Genomic DNA, 24,476 nt, shown 5'->3' with positions numbered 1-24,476 from the left:
CAAAAATATTGCGCTTTTTGTGAAATATCTTTTTTATAGTTTATTTTTATTTTTTAATTTTTGTAGAGATGAGGTCTCATGATTTTGCCTAGGCTGGTCTCAAACTACTAGGCTGAAGCAATACTCCTACCTTGGCCTCCCAAAGTGCTGAGATTACAGGTGTGAGCCACCATGCCTGGTCCTGAAATACCTTTTTATCACATATCAAAAATGAGATATGAGATATTTGGCGGGGTGCAGTGACTCACACCTGTAATCCCAGCATTTTGGGAGTGGGCAGATCACCTGAGGTCAGGAGTTTGAGACCAGCCTGGCCAACATGGTGAAACCCTGTCTCTACTGAAAATACAAAAATTAGCTGGGCATGGTGGTGCACACCTGTAATCCCAGCTACTCGGGAGACTGAGGCAGAAGAATCGCTTGAACCCAGGAGCCAGAGGTTGCAGTGAGCTGAGATTATGCCACTGCACCCCAGCCTGGGTGACAGAGCAAGACTCTGTCTCAAAAAAACCACCACCACCACCACCAACAACAAAACAAAATGCAGCTTTTATGTGGGTACAGGATTGCTGTAAGAAAAACATACCTGGCTAGTGCGGTGGCTCACGTCTGTAATCCCAACACTTTGGGAGGCAGAGGTGGTCGGATTGCCTTGTCAGGAGTTTGAGACCAGTCTGGCCAACATGGCGAAACCCTGTCTCTACTAAAAATACAAAAAAATTAGCCAGGCGTGGTGGCACATGCCTGTAATCCCAGCTACTCGGGAGGCCGAGGCAGGGGAATTGATTGAAGCAGGGAGTTGAAGGTTGCAGTGAGCCGAGATCGCACCACTGCACTCCAGCCTGGGCGACAGAGTGAGACTCCATCTCAAAAAAAAAAAAAGAAAAAGAAAAAAGAAGAAAGCATACCTATATATTCTAATATGATTTGAGAACAAGCAAAGTAATTATATGACAACTTGAAGCAAAAGGAAGGTGAAGCATCTAAAGCTAAACAATTTTATGCCAGTAAAGGACGGTTTGATAAATTTGGAAAGGTTTGGTTTAAAATATATCAATATAACAGGAGAAGCAGCTTCTGCTGACCAAGAGGGATTAAATGAGTTCCTAGACACCATTAAGGAAATGATTGAGAAGAAAGGGTATCTGCCTGAACAGGTTTTTTGGTGCATATGCAAGTGCCCTATTCTGGAAAAACAAATGCCACAAAGGACATTTATCAGTAAGGAAGCAAGCACCAGGATTTAAGTCAGGAAGGGACAGGCTAATATTTTGTGCAAATGCAGTTGGGTTTATGATCAACACTGCCCTTATCTATGCAGCTGCTAACCCTCAAGCCCTGAAGGGAAAAGATAAACACCAGCCACCTGTCTTTCGGTTGTACAAGAAGACCTGGACAATAATCCTTTTTCTGGATTGGTTCCCTCTCTGCTTTGTCCCTGATGTCAGGAAATACCATGCCAGTAAGAGATTGCCTTCTGCTATTTTTTTTTTTTTTTTTTTTTAGACGGGGTTCCGCTCTGTCGCCCAGGCTGAAGTTCAGTGGCGTGATCTGGGCTCACTGCAGCCTCCGCCTCCCGGGTTGAAGTGATTCTCCTGCCTCAGCCTCCCAAGTAGCTGGAATTACAGGCGCTCGACAACACGCCCCGCTAATTTTTGTATTTTCAGTAGAAACGGGGTTTCACTGTGTTGGTCAGGCTGATCTCGAAGTCCTGACCTCAGGTGACCTGGCCTCAGCCTCCCAAAGTGCTGAGATTACAGGCGTGAGCCACAGCACCTAGCCTGCCTCGAAAATTTAACCACATAATTGACAGTTCAAGCGAACGCAGAGAATAAAAGTATTTAGCAAATTACTTTGCAAACTTTCGGAACAAAACTTAATTGATTTACTTGACTTTACATAGCACGGACACCGAGTCAAAGAACAAAAACTATTTCTGGATAAGCGGAGCCGGGAACAACAGACTTGGAGCTGCGTCCTCGCGGCCCACTCCGCTCAGGATTGGCTGAAGCTGGGCCGGCACTGATGGGCCCGGCGCGGCACGCGCAAGGGTGGGGGCGTCCCAGGAGGCTGTGGATCGGAGCGAGGCGGGGCGAGCCCGGGCGTCCTCCCGCCCACCGACTAGCCAAGGCTAGGCCGGCACCACGCGGCTCGGGATGCAGCGCGTGCTTGCGCGGGGGCGACCCGGGAAGCTTCGGGTGGAGCAAGGCGGAGCCAGCCCTGGCATCCTCCCGCCCACCAGGCTAAGGAATGACAGAGTTCCGCAACGAACTTGCCTGCTCCGGCCGCGGAGCGTGTTTGGGCGGGGGCGGGTCGGGGGACTTTAAGGAGGATTGAGGGGAGGCGGGGCCGGGAGTCCTCCCGCCCACCGGGCTCAGGATTGGCCGAAGCTAGGCAGGCACCGCCCCGCTCGGGGTGGCAGCTCCTGTCCGCGCGGGGGCGTCCCCAGAGGCGCGTGGGGCGGGCGGGGCTGGGTTGGGGCTGTGTCTGGGCGTAGGGCGGGGGCCTGGGATGCTGCCGCAGAGCTGACTTGCTGGACTTGGTTTGTGGCAGACGGATGGCGAACGTGCGGGTCGCCGTGCGGGTCCGGCCGCTCAGCAAGAGGTGAGTGTGGGCGGGAGGGGGCGCCTGAGGCTTCACAGGAGCTGAGAAGAGCTGGAGGTCAGCGTCTCCCGCTCCAGAGATTCTGGCGCGCAGAAAGCGGTGACAAAGTGACCCGGGGGGGTCGGGGTCCGGAACCCACGGAGGCCTGTCGGGACGGGACCTCAGTCGAGCTTTCGCGTTGTGTCCTGGGGATAGCGGTTCTCGCACGGCCGCCGGAGGGCTGCCCCGGGTGAGCGTCGCTGGCGTCCTGCCAGCAGGAGTTTCGAGGGACGGCGGCTCGAGGCTTGCGGCATCGGGTTGGGCCTTTGAGAAAGGCTGGGAGAGGGATGAGCATTCTCCTCTCTCTTTTGGGGGCCTTGGGTGTACCCATGAGGACTGAGGCTGAATGTTGTGTATTCCTGGGTGCGCATGGGTTTCTCTGCGAAGATGTGGGGAAAGCAGAACGTGAGGGCGTAATTGAGGCCCACACAGGTCGCGGTTTCTTTCTATGCTCGACAGCTGACTTAATCCAGGACGGAACTGTTAAGTAGGGGAAGTTGTTCCAACCCCTTCCTTCTGTCAGAGCCCTCAGTGCCCGTTTCCTCGTGGCTTATTTTGATCCTGCACCTCTCGTCTCAGCCCTTGAGACATCCAGTGTGCAGTCACGAACTTTTTTCTCTTTGTCACCAGATGAAGTGTTTTTTAAAGATCGATTAGAGTTTGTTGACAGGTGGAGAGAGTGTAAAGAGCCTTCTATGTAGTAAGACCGCCAAGAGCAAAGGACAGACTGTGAGGGACTAACTAGAGGTTAAGTTTTGGTGGGGAAGGGGTGGTTAGTGTGGAGAGAAGTGAGTGGTGGGAGGTAAATCTGGCAGAGTGTCCTTTGGGGACCAGAAGGCACATGTTGGAAGCATTTGGCAAGTTTAAAAATCTCTAGGACATAAGATAGTTTGATAATTGGGCAGAAGGATCAAGAAAGGCATTGTCTCACATAATAAAATTTGGTACTAGTGAGGATTATGTTCGTCCTCATATAGAAATGATTGGCTTTGAAAAGTCTTGTAATTAACAGACTAATGAGAAGAGCAATGAAATGGAAAGAAACAAAAAGAGAATAGGAAGAGGGCAAAAGAGGTACACTGAAGAAAGAGGGAAAGCAGATGCCTGAACTGCTGCGTTTTGATTGGTAAATGGCTCGGGACACCTGGCTTCTTCATAACTGGATGTGGTAGCTCAGGGCTGGGGGATTTTTCATATGCGCAGATGCTACTCTAGAAGTAGCCTCTGGTATATTCTGTATTTGTAAAACTGTTCTTTTAGGGTTCTCAAGATAACAATATTGACCACTCCTAACAGTAACTTCTCAGTTCCTTGGACACTAGGAATTTATTTTTTAATTTAATTTATTTTATTTTTTTGAGACAGAGTCTCACTCTATTGCCCAGGCTAGAGTACAGTGGCGCGATCTCAACTCACTGCAAGCTCCGCCTCCCGCGTTCACGCCATTCTCCTGCCTCAGCCTCCTGAGTAGCTAGGACTATAGGCGCCTGCCACCACACCCTGCTAATTTTTTGTTTTTTTTTTTTTTTTTTTTGAGACGGAGTCTCGCTCTGTCACCCAGGCTGGAGTGCAGTGGCCAGATCTCAGCTCACTGCAAGCTCCGCCTCCCGGGTTCACGCCATTCTCCTGCCTCAGCCTCCCGAGTAGCTGGGACTACAGGCGCCCGCCACCTCGCCCGGCTAGTTTTATATATATATATATATATATTTTTTTTTTTTTTTGAGACGGAGTCTTGCTCTGCCACCCAGGCTGGAGTACAGTGGCCGGATCTCAGCTCACTGCAAGCTCCGCCTCCCGGGTTTACGCCATTCTCCTGCCTCAGCCTCCCGAGTAGCTGGGACTACAGGCGCCCGCCTCGTCGCCCGGCTAGTTTTTTGTATTTTAAGTAGAGACAGGGTTTCACCGTATTAGCCAGGATGGTCTCGATCTTCTGACCTCGTGATCCGCCCGTCTCGGCCTCCCAAAGTGCTGGGATTATAGGCTTGAGCCACCGCGCCCGGCAATTTTTTGTATTTTTAGTAGAGATGGGGTTTCACCGTGTTAGGCAGGATGGTCTCAATCTCCTGACCTCGTGATCCGCCCACCTGAGGCCTCCCAAAGTGCTGAGATTACAGGTGTGAGCCACCGCGCCCAGCTGTAACACTAGGAATTTATAATAGCATGAATTAGATTAAGAAAATGATGCTGAAATTGGTTTACTTGCAGCCGCAGTAGAAAATAACATATCAAACAAAAGTGAAGTGAAAAGAAGAGCACAATTTATTTACTTTAGCTCAAGTTAAGAGCCTTGAGCAGCAAGTGGTAGGATGTCAAGACTGTAGATACCCAGGTGTGAACAGATTGTAGCAGGCTGAAGATTCAGGAGCAGATACAGATAAACCCAGTGTGGCCCTAGCCAAGAGGTCTGGATCACTTCCCTCTTCTCACAGAATCCTGCAGAGATAGCAGCTATTCTTCAGGGTGTGTTATACGGTCTTCATTGAGGCTTATCTGAATGTGGGGAATATGGTGATTATGTGGTTTGTTCCAACCTTCAAATAAGTCATTGGCACACACTCAGTTGACAGAGTCATTGGATCTGATGTGCTTGGGAAGAAATCTTACAATCTGACCCAAGCTTCTATTTTTTGTTTTTCCAGATGACAGAATGGTTTGGCTTAAGTTCTAAAAGTAGTTAGAGCCAAGATTTGATTCATTAGACCTACTGCTCTTTCTGAGATTACAGAAAAGTTGCACTTGTGTCTCAAGTGCGCATTTATTCAATAGGACTAGAGTTGACCCTCAATTTTTTTTCTTTTTTTTTTTTGGAGATGGAGTCTCACTCTGTTACCCAGGCTGGAGTGCAGTGGCACGATCTCAGCTCACTGGAACCTCCGCCTCCTGGGTTCAAGCGATTCTCCTGTCCCAGCCTCCTGAGTAACTGGGATTACAGGCGTCTGCCACCATGCCTAGCTAAGTTTTGTATTTTTAGTAGAGAGAGGGTTTCACCATGTTGGCCAGGCTGGTCTCAAACTCCTGACCTCAGGTGATACACCCGCCACAGCCTCCCAAAGTGCTAAGATTACAGGCATGAGCCACCACACCCAGCCTGACCCTCAATAAAATGATACTGCTGTATAGAAAATGGTTTTGATGTCCTCCCCCTACCTCACAGTTTCCCATAATCAGAAATTCAATACCTCATTATGAAGTTGCTGCCCCTTGTTTACCCCCAATTAACCACTGTGAGAACACATCTGGTCTGCCAATACTGTAGGCTCTAGAAGACTATTTGCCCTTCAAAACTTACTCTTAACCCACTGTATAGCTTTTTTTAAAAAAGGTTTTCAAAGAATATGTAAAATGAGATTTGGAGTTTAATTAAAATCAGAACAGGGATACATTAAACAAACAAAAGATACTTTTCTGATTATCAATTTTTGAGACTCAAAGCATCCCCAAAACATTGGCGATCCAGCTTATTCCTGAGAGACAGCCATCACAAAAGGTTTTCACTCTGAACTATTCACATTTTTGTAGCAGAAAACAGAACAAAGTTCTGCAGACATCCTCTCTTCTTTCTAAAATGTGTTCACAAACAGGGTCTTTTCATAGTTCAAAAGGAAAACAAACAGGTTTCTTTCGTGGCCAAATGGCTGTTATTCTCACCCTGGGATCTGATTTCTAAGAAAGTTCAGGGCACCAAATCCAACCAGAAATTCCCAGGACACCAGTGGCTACTTAACTATGAGGGGATGGATGCTTTAGTCTTTCTATGAGGGGAGTCATTCTCCTGGGATTATTATGCCTGTCAATAGTCCCAGGAGAGGTAGGTGGGAAGGAGGGTGAATGCAAAAGCTGAAGGGTCAGAGAAAAGAATGAGTCTTTCACGAACAACCCATAACAAGGCAGAATGGTCCAGTTTTACAAACCACCCACTACAAACTCCAAACATGCACACCCAAAACTGGAGGGGAAAGGAAAGAGCTCCTGGGGAATGAGGAGAGACAAAAGATGGTGACATAGAACAGCAGACTCGCCTATGAACATTTCTCACCTTCCTAACACTGGAAGATGTTTAATTTAAAAGTTGCTGTTCAAAATGGTACTGAAAACATATTTAAAAATAGGTCTGTAGTCATCTTAAAAGGTCACTTCTCAGATAAGAGGAGTGACAGATATTCTCAGATGGTAACACTTGAGGTATCTTTGATGTAAATTTGAAAAATGGCCAGGTAGAGAGAAAGGAAGGAAAGGAAGGAGAGAGGAAGACAGAGAGCGAGGTAGGGAGGGAAATTCAGAGTATGATAGGAAAGGCAAGAAAACTGGGAGGAACACATTTTTTAAGCCCATGCTTATCTATCCCAGCAGCCAAAGAAAGCAGATCCACAAAGGAAAAAAATGCAGTTATTTTCTAAGAACATTCTGAAAATCAACTTCAAACTCAAAACATAAGGAACTGCAGTCTGAGAACAACTATCACAATGCTAACTGGACTTAAAAATGACTACTGAGACTGGGCACTCAAATGGGTCAACGTTCTTCAGAGGTCATTCTTAGGCATTATCTGACAGAATACTATGATCAGGCCTTACCCACCAAGTGGAGGCCAAAGTGCCTCTGTTACTTGGTATGGACCTGCTCTAGGAGCCGACAAAATCACTTTGCTTTCTTGAAGTACAAGAGGACTCTGCCAGCAACAAGATGCAAGCAGGGAGGAATGGCAGAAGAAGAGCAAGACTGGTTACCAAGGGCTCTCTTCTGATGTACAGAGTTAAAAATGACTGCACAAATGTGCTAAGTAAAAGAATGGGAAGATGAACTGTAATACCAAAGATAGAAGACATTCCTCCCAGAGGAAAGAAGCGAAGTGGACCTCAAAACAGTGTCACAGGGTAATGCTACCAGAGTTGCACAAACTGCTCTGTCCCAAGGGACAAATACCTCAAGGTAAAAGGAAAAGCAGCTCTCTTTTTATCATTTCCCCCTGCTGGTTTTAAAGACCCAAGCCCAGAATCTTGCAACACTGAACCATAGGTGGGATACAGGGAGGAGAGACAGAGGGTAAGGAACATGAATGGTGTCAGGCCCACCAAGCCTCTGTATCCCTTCCTCAGACTTCCCCATTTCTTCCCAAGCACAACAACAAGAAGCTAGGCAGTTGTGGGTTGATATTGGGTTTGGGACAAAATTGCAGGGTATGAGGGTGACTCATTAAAGGAGAGCCTAGGAGGCCGGGCACGGTGGCTCACGCCTGTAATCCCAGTACTTTGGGAGGCCGAGGCAGGCGGATCACAAGGTCAGGAGTTCAAGACCAGCCTGGCCAATATGGTGAAACCCCGTCTCTACTAGATATGCAAAAAGTTAGCCCGGTGTGGTGGCACACACCTGTAATCCCAGCTACTCGGAAGGCTGAAGCAGGAGAATCGCTTGAACCCGGGGAGGCAGAGGTTGCCGTGAGCCGAGATCATGCCACTGCACTCCAGCCTGGGCGACAGGGCAAGACTTCATCTAAAAAAAAAAAAAAGAAAAGAAAAAAAAACTAGGAAAGCCAGAGTTTAACTGTTTTTCTCTAAGGGATGCCTTGACGCTACAGAAAATACACCAGGGGCCTTCAATCTAACTTGTTTAACTGGGAAGGGGAACAGGAGACAGGGAGAAGAAATGGTCAGATGAAGCTTATCTTCCCATCATCTTTGGCACCCAGAGGAGAGGTGGGAGGTGGAGACTGTAATGGGGACTGCTGGTATTGCCTCTTCTGTCTTTTCACTGTTGATCCTATTGGCCAAATCACGTGCATTCAGGTGTCCCTGTTGCTGCTTTTCTTCTAATCCTTGCAGGAGAGTCACATGTTCATCTCCAACTGAGCACCACCCCCAACTGCATGTTTCCTGTCAGGGTTGTTCAAATTACTGACTTCTACTTTGGAGTCTTCAATTAAGGTGCCAGGGCTAGTGACTCCTGGGATATTGGGGAGATGGCAGGGTGGGGTCCTAGCCATGGGAGAACTGCGAAGATCCAACAGAAACTTTCTATCATAAATGATTCGAGTTCCTCCTAGTGTGGTGGAGATGAGCGTCCCCTCGGGCGTCGTGCTGTAGTCATGAGGTAGCTGATGGCCACGGTGTGGGTGGGGAAGGCGCGGCTCTGGCTGGGCTGGTGGCCGCTGCCGGCGGAGGAGAACATGGCTGTGGGCGCGGGCTCTGGGCTTTCTGTGGCGGGTAGGCGGCGGCGCCGGGCGGGTCTGCTCCGGCCCCTCGGGCGGGCGGAAAAGCGTGCTCTGCGCGCTCCTCGCTCGCTTCCTCTCATTCCCTCGTACCGCTACACCCCTGCCTCTCGATCTTCGGGCCTCAGCAGCAGTAGCGGCGGCGACGACGATGACAGGAAGCCTATATAACTTTGTTTGTTTTTGTTTAAGTCTGTAAAATAGGGATAACTACTTCAATGATTTTTATGAACATTTGATAATACAACAATTTGTGTTCCTCAGACCCCTGTGCTTGGCTGTCTGGTTTTTAAAAGTTTTACAAGAGGTCAGGCACTGTTTCTTATGCCTGTAATCCCAGCACTTTGGGAGACTGAGGCAGGAGAATCGCCTGAACCCAGGAGTTCAATACCAATCTCTGTCAACAAAAAAGAAACAAATAAAAATTAGCTGGGCATGGTGGCACGTGCTTGTAATCCTGGCTACTTGGGAAGTTGAGGTGGAAGAAATGCTTACGCCCAGGAGATTGAGGCTGCAGTGAGCTATGATTGCACCACTGCACTCCAGCCTGAGCAACAGAGTGAGATCCTGTCTCTAAATAAATCAATAAATAAAATTAAATCTAAAGACCCCTGTCTCACTGTGCTTCTCCTACCCCTAGTCCTCTAGGTCACAGCCTGGGAAGCCTGAGGAAGGATAAAAAATAAGACTGAAGGTATTGTCTCAACTTTCAGGTTCTAGGCTAGGAGTAATTTGATTGATAACTTTCATTGTAGTGGAGGATGTACTAATTAATTTAATTCTCGTCTGTTAACATTTTGGCCATGAGTACTTTAGCTGTGACTTTTTTATTATGAAAAAAGATAGGCATCAGGTGTGTGGGTCATCTGGCTTAAGCCCATTAAAGTGAGTGTAGAGATTGTTTAGTTGTTAGCAGTGTTACCACATAACTGCAACGTAGGAAGATTCTTGAGGATCTTGACCCTCCTTCTAATTTAAGAAGATATAAGGAAAGGATTTGAGAAATATATTCTCAGGGTCCCAGCAGAGAGGATTCCAATACTTTTTTTTTTTTTTTTTGGCAATATCCATGCTCAATATGCTACGGAAAATGAGAGATGATGCTGTGTTATATGCTGGGCCAAGGATGCTCTCTCGAGTTTCTTTTGAGAGATGAGATCTTGCTCTGTCATTCAGGTTGGGGTGCAGTATCGTGATCATAGCTTGCTGCACCCTTGAACTCCTGGGCTCGAGCAGTCCTTCTGCCTCTCAGTCTTGCAAGTAGTTGGGATTATGTGTGCAAGCCACTGCTCCCTGCACTCTCTAGGGTTTCTAAGCCTGACTTTAAGGTATAATTCAGAGCCTAGGCTTCGTGGTCAGACAAATATGAGTTTAAATCCTAGCTCTGCCACTGATAGCTGTGTGACCTTGGACAAGTTACATAATTTCTCTCAGCTTTAGTCCTCTGCCTGTAAAAATGATATGTTAGCAAACTATGTCAGGAGGGTATGTAGGAGGATAGCATAAGATTTAGAACAATATGTAGTGCACCTAATACAGTGCCTCATACGTAGAAGGTACTAAATGTGAATGTGAGCTCTTCCAGAGCCAAATTGTAAAGATCCAGGGAAGCATGCCAGCTAGGGGATTGCTTGACGCGACACTTATAGCCATTTATGGAGACAGACACTTCTCTTAAGGGTACAGCAGTAGGGAAATATTTTGTCCCACTAGCACTGGTTTCAGCTTCTTTTTTCTTGATTTAAAAAGAAAAGCAACATTTCTTCTGAGTTTGGGTCTTGTTTCTAGGGAGACCAAAGAAGGGGGAAGAATTATTGTGGAAGTTGATGGCAAAGTGGCGAAAATCAGGAATTTAAAGGTAAGCCTGAAATTATTTTTCATTTTCTTTCCACTGAGGAGCTAATATTGTTACAGGGGCTTCCAGGCTGAAGGTGTATATGTGAATGTGTTTAGAGTTGGGGCGGAAAGGGTATATAAGGGGAATGGTGGGAAGAGCTTGTGCCAATCATAAAGCAAATTAAGAAATCAAGAAGGTGGCCAGGTGCAGTGGCTCACACCTGTAATCCCAGCACTTTGGGAGGCCGAGGCGGGCGGATCACGAGGTCAGGAGATCAAGACCATCCTGGCTAACACGGTGAAACCCCGTCTCTACTGAAAATACAAAAAATTAGCCAGGCGTGGTGGCGCATGCCTGTAGTCCCAGCTACTCGGGAGGCTGAGGCAGGAGAATGGCGTGAACCCGGGAGACGGAGCTTGCAGTGAGCCGAGATCACACCACTGAACTCCAGCCTGGGCGACAGAGTGAGACTGCATCTCAAAATAAATAAATAAAAATAAATAAAATAAATAAATAAAATCAAGAAAGACGTGCAGGGCATTTGGCTGCTGCAGCCTAAGTTTTATCAAATAGGGTGCAACTGTCTAGGAAATTAGTTGGTAGATGTTTTGAAAGTAAACTCGGGATGTTTTGGGGGCAATAGTTAAATCATGCTGCAGGCAATCCATATTCTATTTAACTCACCTGACCACCAGTTAAACTGTGTCCTAATCTTTTCAGTTGATACCACTTTATCTAGAGACATTATTAGGGATTTTAGTATGCACCTGGTAATGCAGGGTTTATTTTAGCTATACTGAGATCCAAGTAACATCTTTCAGATCCCAGAAGGGAGTCGGTCACTAACCTGGGTTTTGTTACAAATTCTCTTTCACAGATCTGACTGAACTTTAAGTCATAACTGGACAGACACTTGGAACTTCCTTCCATACCCCTCAGTCTCCCTTAGGGCTAACTTTCTCCATCCTGTTCCTCCATTTACTAGGCAAACAGAAGATGGAGAGGTTTCTTTCTTTCTGGGCCTTGAGGAGTGGAGAGAGATTGGGGAAGCTGACCATGTGACTATTGCTATAGTCAGCTTGCAGGTGGCACTCAGCATTCCTGAGAGCTGAGAAAACTGGCAAAAGTGAGAGTTATTTGGACCCCAGTGTTCACAGTCATGCCTGCTCTCTTGTTACTCCTGTGATGTGATCTGTTTCCTCTTGTCAGTAGTTCTGTGCTAAAAAACAATGGGGACCTACCAGACTTTCAACAGGGCTCCCCAGGGACAAAGGACTTTTTATTCTTTGCTGTCTCTTATTTATATCTCTGTTGCCTAATCACTTCAGCTACTTTGTTCTAAGATCTCATGTTTTTGTTTCTAAGAATCAGTCAAACTTTAATCTGCCTTCTGCACACCTCCCTGGCTGCTTACTTCCCTGAGGTCAGTTATCCACGTAGAATCTCTTAATCATTCTGGCAGCCTCATTCTTCTGTCGTTTGTGATGGCTGGTGTCAGGGTTGTCTTTTCCCGTCCAGAGTGTATAAGATAAGGCATTTTTGTGAATAATGCCATTCTCTCCAGTACCTGGAGGTCAGTGCAAGGCCAAACTCTGGCTCTACTCTCATCTACCTTGAGCAGCTAGATTGCTTCTGGCTCTTCTGTCCAATGTGGTGTCTAATTGGAAGTTGAATATTCCAGGAATCTCAGTGAAAGCCCCAGGTTGATTGAGCCTGTCAGGCAGCATGGCCACACTACTCACACACTCCAGTATCCTCTGCAGAAATACTTAGGAAAGAATATAGGTTGAACATCTTAATTTGAAAATTTGAAATCTGAAATCCTTCAAAATCTGAAGCTTTTTGAATGCTGACATGACGCCACGAGTGGAAAGTTTCACAGCTGGTTTCATGTGACGGGTTGTAGCCAAAACTGTTTTATGCACAAAATTATTTTATGCACAAAACTGTTTTATGCACAAAAATATTGTATAAATTTATCTTCAAGCTATGTTTATAAAGTGTATATGAAACATACAAGGATTTCATGTTTAGACTTGGATTCATCCCCCAGATATCTCATTATGTGTATATAAATATTCAGAAATCCAAAAAACTCTGAAATCCAAAAAAATCTAAAACGCTTCTGGTCCCGGGCATTTCAAAGAAGGGACATTCAACCTGTAGTGATAAGATGCCCAGAGGGGGAGAGGCTTTCTCTCCCAAGCTTTACCATGTCTCATATAGTTGGTTCTTATGTAGGCAGATATATGATAGGATGACAGACAAATTTAGTTCTCTGTGCTTTATTTGTATCTAATAAGATAGATACAAAGTTTACCTTTTCTTTTTCAGGAAGATAATATAAACAGTCTCATGACCAGTCCAAGGCTCTCTAGCTATGGTAGAGGGTGATCGAGTGCCACTGGCCAGATTCTAATTTTGAATATTGTGATAGAAAAGACACTGGATCCTATGTTTGATTTTAGGTGGACAGTCGACCGGATGGCTTTGGGGACTCCCGGGAGAAGGTTATGGCATTTGGCTTTGATTACTGCTACTGGTCAGTCAACCCAGAGGATCCCCAGTATGCATCTCAAGATGTGGTAATATCATTTATCATTTTTCTTTCTTCAGTTCTTTTTTTGTGTATAATGTTTAAGATGTTTATTATAAAGATACTTTTCAAGGTTATCATAGCACAGTTGTACAGATTGGAAGTACTCTAATTGGTACTTTAAGAAAATGTCAAAATAACTAACAGATTTTCAAAAGGAAGAAACTTCAATACATCAAGAAACCAGTGGCCCTTTCAAGGAATCATTTTCATGGTAGCATTAACAAAATAAGCTTATTTCAAATGTAATCTTATTGTGTATTTCCTCATTTCTTCATAACTGGATATTCATGGGGAAATTTACGTGAAATCTGAGGCCTAGCTGTTTCTTATGATGCTTTGGTCTGAAACTCATGACGTTTTGGTCTGAGAAATGGTAGTGAGAGTTATCACTTCCGGAAAGAACAAAGAAGGTGGGAAAAGACTGCTTGCCCAGGACATCAAAGTTGGCTAGTGTCCATTTAAGTTTGAGCCTCCTCACGATTCAAGGGGGTATAAGTTAGTTCAGGTAGTGTTCTGCTCCTGTGATAGGTGAAGGGCCATGTATTATGTGCAGCACAAGGGAATTATAGAGGCTAGTATCTTCTTTGAACCTTAAGCTTGTACTTGTCCTCCTAGGCAGAGTGGGAAAGGGCTAGACAGCTAGTCAGCCAGCCTGCAAGGTAGGTAGGAGGCAGGTGAATCTATCGATCTGCTGTTTGAGCGGCCAAGGCTTTGCCATCTGAGCCTGTTGGTCACCCGTCACATGTCTTGTGGTTCTGCTTAGCTCTCTGTCAAGTTTCCAAGGCAGCAGGAGGTCTGGCCAGTGGGTCTACAGGACCTCTCTGTTTCTCTGAAGCAGCAGTGTTGTTTTGGTTTGAGCACCGTTAAAAGCCATGTACCCAGTCCACATCATGGCCAGTAAGCCTTGCCTCATTCACTTCGGTGGCCACAGACGGTAGCCCTTGCCCCAGCAGCTATCAGGGTACTTTACAAAAGTCCAAACCTAAAATTGGGAAAGCCATTTACTTGGCCTTTCATGGTTCATTATCATCATATCACATATGAAAGAAAAGACTATGGGAATATATCCTTGGGAAATACTATTGGAAATATAAATATTTTGGGGGGAACCCGGATAATCATTGCCTAGGATTCTATATAACTTTGAATAAAAAGCCAAAGTATGTTTTCTGACAAGTATTTCAGTCTTTTGTAAAACTTTTTTTTGGGGGGAGTGGGTGGGGGAGATGATCTTACTCTGTTGCCCAGGCTGGAATGCAGTGGCATAATCTCAGCTCACTTCAGCCTCTGCCTTCTAGGCTGAAAGTGATCTTCCCACCATAGCCTCCTGAGTAGCTGGGGCTACAGGTGTGTGCCTCCATGCCCAGCTAATTTTTGTATTTTTTGTAGAGACAAGTTTTCATCATGTTGCCAGGCTGGTCTTGAACTCCTTGGCTCAAGCAATTATCCCACCTCAGCCTCCCAAAGTGCTGGAATTATAGGCATGAGTCACTGCACCCAGCTATAAAGCTTTTAATAGTTATGTCAAAGGAACAACAGTATCAAGTCTGAGTGACTCAGAGGAGATAGTACTGATTTTCTGCTATTGTAGACTTCTGAGGATGATTGAATATTTCTAAATCACCGATTTAGATATTTCTAAATTTAAGTATTTCTAAATTACCCCATTCTTCCCTTCTGAAAGGAACACACAGAAATATGACCCTAGACCACTGTGGGATTAGCTGTCACAGTGGGCCTCTTCTGTTATATAAGCATCTCACCTTTGTAGTCCTAATATGTTTGCTGTTAATGCTCAGTAGAAAAGGGCAGTGTGGACATTACCTGCCCTCCACCGAGTCTTCTCTGTCCTTTTGAATACGAGGACAGGGGCAGGTCTAGGCTTGTCTTGTGGCCCTTGATTTATTTATTTATTTTTATTATTTTTTTTGGAGGGGGATGGAGTTTTGCTCTTGTTGCCCAGCCTGGGGTGCAATGGCACCATCTCGGCTCACTGCAACTTGTGCCTTCTGGGTTCAAGCGATTCTCCTGCCTCAGCCTCCCAAGTAGCTGGGATTACAGGCATGTGCCACCATGCCCGGCTAATTTTGTATTTTTAGTAGAGACGAGGTTTCTCCATGTTGGTCAGGCTGGTCTTGAACTCCTGACCTCAGGTGATCTGCCCACCTCAGCTTCCCAAAGTGCTAGGATTACAGGCATGAGTCACCACGCCAGGCCAGCCCTTGATTTTTTATCTCAGCACTCAAGTGTGTATGAGGCATCTGGTTACTAGTGTTTGTAACCATTTGCTTTAGCTCCTCCAAGAAGAACCAGCAAGGTAACTGACTTTCAGTAAGAAAGATGGGACTCCTATAACAGTCCACAGTTGTGACTATATTTGTGGCATAGAAGACAGTGGCCTTTTCGTTAGCAGAGAGTATGAGCATTCTGATAACTGTTTGAGACCTCCCTGGCCATGGCATATGTGTGTCTGTTCTGTACGTAAGAATAATTGACTATTTTGTATAACATTTGATGAATCAGTCATCTTGAAGGGGGTGTGTGAATGTGTTAAAATTTTATGTTTGTGTGTGTGTTTGTGTATGTGTGTATTAGTATCAATAAGCTTGAGTATGAGTTTGGTTGTGAGGCCCGTATTTTACATTTACATGCCTTAACTGTATAAAAATCGAGTGAAAGCCCAAAAGGCCATAGAGGAGGGAAATTCATAAATATGATTTTTCTTTTGCCTGATTTGAAATTTAATGGAAAGATCAAATGAGATCCAGACAGGAAGCCTGTGCAGAGAGATAAAACCAGTGTCTCCTGAGGTTTCTTCTGGCTTGTTTATTAATTGTCTGAGTCCCTCATCGGTCCCAAGAGGAGTTAGGATAGGAAAGAGAAGGAAGGGAACCTCTGTCACAAGCTGGAGTAGAGCCAGAGGTCCCGGAATGCTGGCAGGACTCTTATCTACGTGATACAATCAGAGGGGCTCTTTGCTTTAACACAGAAATCGGAGCCCAGATTTAACCCTAATCACTATGGCTCTGAGGCCACCATGGGTAGGAAAGGTGGAATCCATACAATCTTAGGACTTGGGGTGGAAAAGAATTTGGATGTGGCTGGGCGCGGTGGCTCAAGCCTGTAATCCCAGCACTTTGGGAGGCCGAGACGGGCGGATCACGAGGTCAGGAGATCGAGACCATCCTGGCTAACACAGTGAAACCCCGTCTCTACTAAAAAATACAAAAAACTAGCCAGGCGAGGTGGCTGGCGCCTGTAGTCCCAGCTACTCGGGAGGCTGAGGCAGGAGAATGGCGTAAAACCCGGGGGGCGGAGCTTGCCATGAGCTGAGATCTGGCCACTGCACTCCAGCCGGGGTGATAGAGCGAGACTCCGCCTCAAAAAAAAAAAAAAAAAAGAATTTGGATGTAATGCAGTTTATCCTCTCCACAGCATTTTTTTTTGGGAGGGGGGCATGGGGTACAGAGTCCTAGTCACCCAGGCTGGAGTGCAGTGGCACAATCTTGGCTCACTGCAACCTCTGCCTCCTGGGTTCAAGCGATTCTTGTGCCTCAGCCTCCTGAGTAGCTGGGACTACAAGCGTGCGCCACCATGCCCAACTGATTTTTGTATTTTTAGTAGAGACGAGGTTTCACCATATTGGCCAGGCTAGTCTCAAACTCCTGACTTCAAGTGATCCACCTCGGCCTCCCAAAGTGCTGGGATTATAGGTGTGAGCCACCACATCCAGCTGTCTACAGCATTAGTGATCAGATTTTGAGGGGAGGGGTCAGTCTATTGAAGTATAATTTAGGTATAGTGAAAGATTTACCTTTTTTTAAACAATTATTTATTATTATTATTTTTAATAGAGATAGGGTCTTGCTATATTGTCCAGGCTGGTGTTGAACTCCTGGACTCAAGCAATCTTCCTGCGTTGGCCTCCTAAAATGTTGCGGTTATAGGCATGAGCCACCACGCCTGTCCAAATTCACCTTTTTAGTGTACAGTAATACTTCCATGTGTGTAACTGACACTATAATCAATATACAAAATAGTCTATCATCCCAAAAATTGCTTCATGCTCTTTTATAGCTATTTCCTCAGCCCCTGGCAATTACTGATCTGTTTTCTGTCCCTAGAGTTTCATCAGTTCCAGAATGTCATATAAATGGAATCAAATAGTATGTAGTTGTTTGAATCTGGCTTCTTTCACTTTGCATGATGTATTTGAGATTCTTTTTTTTTTTTTTTTTTTTTGAGGCGGAGTCTCGCTCTGTCGCCCGGACTGGAGTGCAGTGGCCAGATCTCAGCTCACTGCAAGCTCCGCCTCCCGGGTTCACACCATTCTCCTGCCTCAGCCTCCCGAGTAGCTGGGACTACAGGCGCCTGCCACCTCGCCCGGCTAGATTTTGTATTTTTAGTAGAGACGGGGTTTCACCGTGTTAGCCAGGATGGTCTCGATCTCCTGACCTCGTGATCCGCCCGTCTCGGCCTCCCAAAGTGCTGGGATTACAGGCTTGAGCCACCGCGCCCGGCCTTTTTTTTTTTTTTTAAGATGGAGTTTCATTCTTGTTGCCTAGGCTGGAGTGCAGTGCAGTGGTGTGATCATGGCTCACTGCAACCTCTGCCTTCTGGTTTCAAGTGAGTCTCCTGCCTCTGCCTCCTGAGTAGCTGGGATTACAGGCGCCTGCCACCATGCCCAGCTAATTTTTGTATTTTTAGTAAAGACGGGGTTTCACCATGTTGGCCGGGCTGGTCTCGAACTCCTGACCTTGTGATCCACCTTCCTTGGCCTCCCAAAGTGCTGGGATTACAGGTGTAAGCCACCGCACCTGGCCAAGATTGAGCTTTACTTTCTGTATGTCACATCTTCTAACCTTCTTTTTTTTTTTTTTTTTTTTTTTGAGATTGGGTCTCACTCTGTCACTCAGGCTAGAGTAGGGTGGCACAGTCACAGCTCACTGCAGCCTCAACCTCCTAAACTTAAGTGATCCTCCCACCTCAGCCTCCTGAGTAGCTGGGACTACAGATGTGTGCCACCATGCCCGGCTAAGTTTTGTAGTTTTTGTAGAGATGTGGTCTCACTGTGTTGCTCAGGCTGGTCTCGAACTCCTGGGCTCAAGCAATCTGCCTACGTTGGCCTCCCAAAGTACTGGGAATTACAGGTGTGAGCCACCACACCTGACCTTCTTAATTCATGTTTATTTAAATTATCTGCTCTCCCAAAAGGAATCTCATGGCTTTGGAAGCATGAATTCTGACTGAAAAGGATGAGAGACCAAGTCCTTGGAGTACAGTGTGTCTTTCATCCCTAGGTTTCTTCTTGTTACAAAGGAAGGACTGCTCAGAAATATGGCACTGATTTCAAATATCAAAATATCTGAGGGAAATATCTAAATTTGTCTTAGTGGATATGGAGGGAGTATCTAAATATCTGACTTTAGGGGGATTTAGAGCAATCTCTTAAGAAGCCATTCAGAGATAGATGTTGATAAGAACGTCACCTGGTCAATGTTTGTGCTTTTGTTAGTCTATTTTGTGGTGTTATAAAGGAATACCTGAGGCTTAGTAATTTATAAAGAAAAGAGGTTTATTGGCTCACAATTCTGCAGGCTGTAAGAAAGCATTGTGCCAGTATCTGCAGTTGCTGAGGGTTCAGAGAGCATCCAGTTGTAACAGAAGGGGAAGGAGACAGTCATGTCACAGCGAGAGGGAGAGAAAGAGAGCACGCGCACACAAGAGAGATGGGAGGGAGGCCACTCTCTTAAACAGCTCCAGTGTGAACTAACAGAGCGAGAACACACTCATTACTGCGGGGAGGGGACCAGGCCACTCATGAGGGATCTGTCCCCATGACCCAAACACTTCTCATCAGGCCCCACCTCCAGCAGCGGGGGTCACATTTTAACATGAGATTTGGAGGGGACAGATACACAAACTGTATCAGTGCTGCCTTGTCATAGCCTCTTAGTATGTTAGAGTTTGAAGATAACTTATTAGTCATCTAGGCCAGAGTTTGTTGACCTCAGCGCTATTGACGTTTTAACCATATAATTCTTTGTTGTGGGGGTCTGTACTGTGCATTGTATAATGTTCAGCAGCATTCCCGGCCTCTACTCACTTAATACCAGTAGCAATCCCCCAATTGTGCCAATAAAAAAACATGTCCAGGCTGTTTCCTAGTAGTTGCTCACTGCTAGGTGGCTCACGCCTGTAATCCTAGCAGTTTGGGAGGCCGAGGCATATGGATCACCTGAGGTCAGGAGCTCGAGACCAGCCTGACCAACGTGGTGAAACCCTATCTCTACTAAACATACAAAAAATAGCCAGGCATGATGGCTCATGCCTGTAATCCAAGCTACTCGGGCTGCTGAGGCAGGAGAATTGCTTTAACCCGGAAAGTGGTGGTTGCAGTGAGCCGAGATCGCACCACTGCATTCCAGCTAGGGCAACAGAGCGAGACTCCATCTTAAAAAAAAATAAAAAAAATAAAAGTCTGGACATTAGGCACTAATCTAGGCCAACCCTCATATGTGACAGATCTGGCCATGTAACTTATGGCATTATACAGGAGTTAGTGCTCAAGCTGGAACAAACCCGGACTTCCTTATGGTGGTCTTTTCATAGCATTGTATCATTCTCTGTCTTTTTATATTACTTTACAGCCTCAAAAGAGGTTCAAAGTTAAAATTCCTTAGTGCTTTGGCACTTCCTGGTCCTTAGTGGTGATATGCCTGAGTAAATAGATCAGGTGTCACCAGCTGGGGACTACTAGAGGACAAGTCAGCTACTACAAGTTCTACTGAGAGGCAGCTTTATTTTTTAAATGCCTATTGGTAGCCAGATACAATTGTACATGTTTATCACTTCATTCACATTCTATTAGATCTATATTATTTACTCCATTTTATAGATAAGGAAACTGAGGCAAAGAAAGTTTATAAGACTTGCCAGTAAGTGGTGGGGCAAGAATTCAAATTCAAGACTGTTTAACTCTAAATTTTATGTCATTCCACTAAACCTCACTGACTCAAAAAAAAACAAAATACCATTTAGCCTACCAGTGATCTGATCATCTCTTTGTGTGTGTGTGTGTGTGTGTGTGTGTGTATATATATATATATATTTTTGAGACAGAGTCTCACTCTGTTGCCCAGGCTGGAGTGCAGTGGCATGATCTCAGCTCACTGCAAGCTCTGCCTCCTAGGTTCACACCATTCTCCTGCCTCAGCCTCTGGAGTAGCTGGGACTACAGGCGCCCACCACCACGCCTGGCTAATTTTTTTGTTGTTGTATTTTTAGTAGAGACAGGGTTTCACTGTGTTAGCCAGGATGGTCTCGATCTCCTGACCTTGTGATCTGCCCACCTCGGCCTCCCAAAGTGCTGGGATTACAGGCGTGAGCCACTGCGCCTGGCCCTCTTTATGTATATTTGATATAATTTCTTCAACACCCTAAAAGGTAGAGTATTTTATCCCCCTTTTATAGTGGAGGAAATTTAGACTTAGAGAAGTTATATGATCTACCAAAGTTACACAGTAAGATGTGAGTTCTAGATTTGAACACAGTATCATCTGACTGCAAAGTTTGTATTCAACACTATGCTACAGTACAAAAAGAAAACGAAGGATATGGGAAAAGAAAGAGATGGAAAACTGGAGAAGGGGAAAGAGAGAGAAAAGACTATAGTGAATGGGATGTGGTTGAGGATTGTAGCACCTGTCTTGTCCATTACTCCTTGACCCTGGTGTTACCAACTTCCTGTTTTATTTCTTTCTTTTTTTTTTTTTTTTGAGACAGAGTCTTACTCTGTCACCCAGGCTGGAGTACAGTGGTGCGATCTTGGCTCACTGTAACCTTCACTTCCCAGTTTCTAGTAATTCTCATGCCTCAGCCTCCTGAGTAGCTGGGATTACAGGTGTGTGCCACCACACCCGGCTAATTTTTGTATTTTTAGTAGAGATGGGGTTTCTCCATGTTTGCCAGACTGGTCTCGAACTCCTGATCTCAAATGATCCACCCACCTCAGCTTCCCAAAGTGCTGGGATTACAGGCATGAGCCACCGCACCCCAGCCCGCTTTCCATTCTTAAGGCAAGTCATTATTGGTCTAAATGCTGTCTTCAGTATTTGTTAATATTTGGACTTGCAGCAGCAGTTTTTCTTCAAAAAACTGGCCTGTATTTTTTCTGGCTTGAGTCTGTATTAAAGTCAATTTGCTTCTCTAAAGTTAAACGTGGACTTGAAGTCAGGCACAGTCAGTTATTGGCAGCTTACTTTAGACAAGTTGCTTATCCTTTTTGCATTCTAGTTTTCTTCAACTCTAAAATAGAGATCATATATGCCTCAAAGAGTTATTGTGAGGAGGAAATGAAATAATTATCTAAAGTGCTGGCACCTAGGCATCAAATGAGTTTATGAGTGCTGTGCCTTGGGTCCCTGCTGTGATTACCATGATCATACATAGTACGAGAAAAGCAAGGCTCATGATATTTTTCTGAGTTGAACTAGATTTGGAAACCTCTTTTCTGAATCTGGTTATCCCTTCTGGGACCATCCTGCTCCATTTGGAACACTAACTTCCCTCCCTTCCTCCTGGTGAGGAACATCTGTTGAAGTGGGAGTCCTCTGCTCAAGCGTATTGTGTTTGGGTGACTGTGTGTTTGTAAAACTTTCCATGAGGATTATTAGCTCAGCTTTACCCACCAGGGCCTGAAAGTGGCTGTTTAAAACAAATGCAGACTGAGTCAACAAAAATCATGTCTATGAACAAAAAGCTAACCACTCTTCATGGAAAGCAGTTGCTCCTGTTCTTCTGGAAATCTTTATTTTAAAATGGTCTGTTATTTAGCTAAAATACTTGTAGCGTTTCCAGACCAAAAAAATAAAGTCACGTGAGTGAGCAGGAGATTTTTGTCTGATTTCAAAACAACCACTGTCTCCAAAACTGAAAGTATTTTAGTAGTAATATGGTTGTGCTTCTTGTTTTAATATTTGTTTGATCTCCACAATATACTGAACACCAAACAACACACAGAATACATCATTACCTACTGTCAGAGAGCCCTGAGAGAGAGTGAGCATTCTGCATGTGATGATTCAATAAAGGAATGTTGATCCTGAGGTGGGAAGGCAGAGGTGATAATGCTCCATAAATACTGAACATGAGGCGTTTTATAGTTTCTGGAACATGAGAGCCAGCTGATCTTTGTTTGCATTAGGATAAAAGAGAAGATTTCAGTTAAATTGCAGAAAATTGTACATAATTAGGACACGAAGAGTAACTTGTACAGAATTTTTGAATCCTGATATATAGTAGCTAAATAGCTTGACTTTAGAATTTCAGAATGTTGATATTAGAAGTGTTAGAGACCATTCAAGATACTTGTTTTCAAATTGAAGGTCTAGAGAGACAAAGTAACAGTTACAAGTCTTTTTTGTTTGTTTTCTTTTTGTCCAGTCCATAATTGTTCTTGATGTGGCTGGGAAATCTTGTTGTTTATTCTAATGGTAGGGGCCATGGACTGCAACACAGTGGTCCTAGCATAACAGGTAATGTGCCACTAGCAGAATCTCAAGGAAAGATCTTGTTCTTTAGATCTAATCTGTCCCTGGCTCTGTAGTCACCTGGAATGAGGAAATTGCACTATTGCCGTCTAGTAGTATGGGGAAGTATTCCATACCTGTTGTTATGAGTTCTCTAATATGACCAGACGTGATTAGATACTGTTGCCATAAAAGCAGCATTTCTGTTTGGGAAACTCCAACCCATTACAAAATGATAACAAGTGATCTGTTATCTGCTGCCTCAGAAAGTAAGCAGGATGAGCTGGAGAGATGAAGTGTGATCCTCACTTATTTTATGCCTCACATTTCTTGTATCTGCTGAACTTGGAGTGGAAATGAAGGCTTTGAGGAAAGGGGAAAGAAGGTAGAAGAATGACTGAAACTGAGGAGGGACCTTTGAGGAGCTAGAGGAGAGGGAAACAGGAAGAACAAACAGGTGAGGAGAAATTTGAGAGCTCACAGTGCGGTGGGTGCTGTTAGGATTGTATCACTTTTTTACAGCAGATATCTCCATTTTAGGGATAGGAACAGGCTCAGATTTGTTGCATTCTTGCTTAAGGTCATGCAACCAAGTGATGGAACCAGCAGTCAGACCTTGACTGTGTGACTCTATGGTCCAAGCTCTCGCACACTGTACCACATACAACTCGATTCCTGTATCTCCAGTGCTGTACATCTTCCATTATCAATCAGTGGCTATTAGATTCGTTATTCGATGAATGGTTCAGTGGATGACCAACAAGATAGGACTCTGCCTTCTTGAATCTTGCCTGTTTTGGGAAGGCCGCATAGTTTGCCTAAGTTAAAGAACCACAGATGCTTATCAGCTTCCTTGTGCATCCCCTTTTCCTGATGCATGTATGTGCTAGGGGAGCTGGGGAGCGTGGGCAGATGCTTATCAGCTTCCTTGTGCATCCCCTTTTCCTGATGCATGTATGTGCTAGGGTAGCTGGGGAGCGTGTGGATTAGAAGCAGCATTTTCTCATGAATATTTGCAGAGCTTTGTACATTCCATCACTAGTGCTGGTTTTTTTCCAACCAAGATGGAGACAGAAGTCAAAGGGAGAGAAGTTGATAAGAAAAAGGCTTTTTTGTGCAGTAATCGGATGGGGCTCTGCAGAGCTGAGTGGGGGAAGGGAGGGTTACCATGAGTGTTTCAGTATGTCCCTCTGCCAGCAGCACAGCTGTTTGGTTCCATAAGCATGTCCATGAGCTGGATTTTAAAGGAAGTCATTCTTCTGGCTTAATCTAACTTTTTTTTTCGCTCTTTAGAAACTTGACTGTGAATCTTTAAAGAGTAATTTTCAGACTCGTAGAAATATCTGAAAGACAGAGATTCTTGACAGTGTTTGCTGCTCGTGCCACATGCCTATGCAAAAATGAACAGTGGAAACTAGAGAAATTTTTTTAAAATGCCAAAGCTTATGTGGATTTTTCCCCCTGGGAGACAAGGGTAATGGAAATTGCTTGTGGTAGCTAGAGCCCTTGAGATCCAGGCTGGAGAGAGAGGTTATCTGTGGGGGAGATAGGCCCAAAGCCTGATAGTCATTTGCAGATGACCAAGGGCTGCCTAAGCATAAATGTAGAGTTCCTAAGACAATTGTCGTTGATGTCACCCCATTTTTATCTTGCTTGGATGGG

The 24,476-nt window shown here is 45.1% G+C and overlaps 1 protein-coding gene across 6 annotated transcripts in view; it reads left to right on the top strand.

Annotated features, from left to right (window-relative positions):
- Positions 1-2,482: 2,482 nt before the first annotated feature.
- The window catches only part of STARD9 (StAR related lipid transfer domain containing 9), a 159,949-nt gene continuing 137,955 nt past the window's right edge, over positions 2,483-24,476 (top strand). For 5 of the 6 annotated variants that reach the window (XR_004432060.1, XM_033190404.1, XM_033190405.1 and 2 more), the window contains exons 1-3: positions 2,483-2,604; positions 10,637-10,706; positions 13,154-13,270. Coding sequence is in view for 5 of the 6 variants with exons in the window: in XM_033190404.1 (XP_033046295.1) it covers positions 2,558-2,604; positions 10,637-10,706; positions 13,154-13,270 (234 nt within the window). In the remaining variant the exon portion in view is untranslated. Of the gene's footprint in view, positions 2,605-8,175; positions 8,731-10,636; positions 10,707-13,153; positions 13,271-24,476 lie in introns of those variants that run through there. The other variant, XM_033190407.1, reaches the window with a different exon arrangement.

This window comes from Trachypithecus francoisi, unplaced genomic scaffold, assembly GCF_009764315.1.
Source record: "Trachypithecus francoisi isolate TF-2019V2 unplaced genomic scaffold, Tfra_2.0 Lachesis_group3, whole genome shotgun sequence".
Classification (NCBI taxonomy): Eukaryota; Metazoa; Chordata; class Mammalia; order Primates; family Cercopithecidae; genus Trachypithecus; species Trachypithecus francoisi.
The sequence above is the reverse complement of the archived record's forward strand: the minus strand, read 5'-3'. Positions and strand labels throughout refer to the sequence as shown.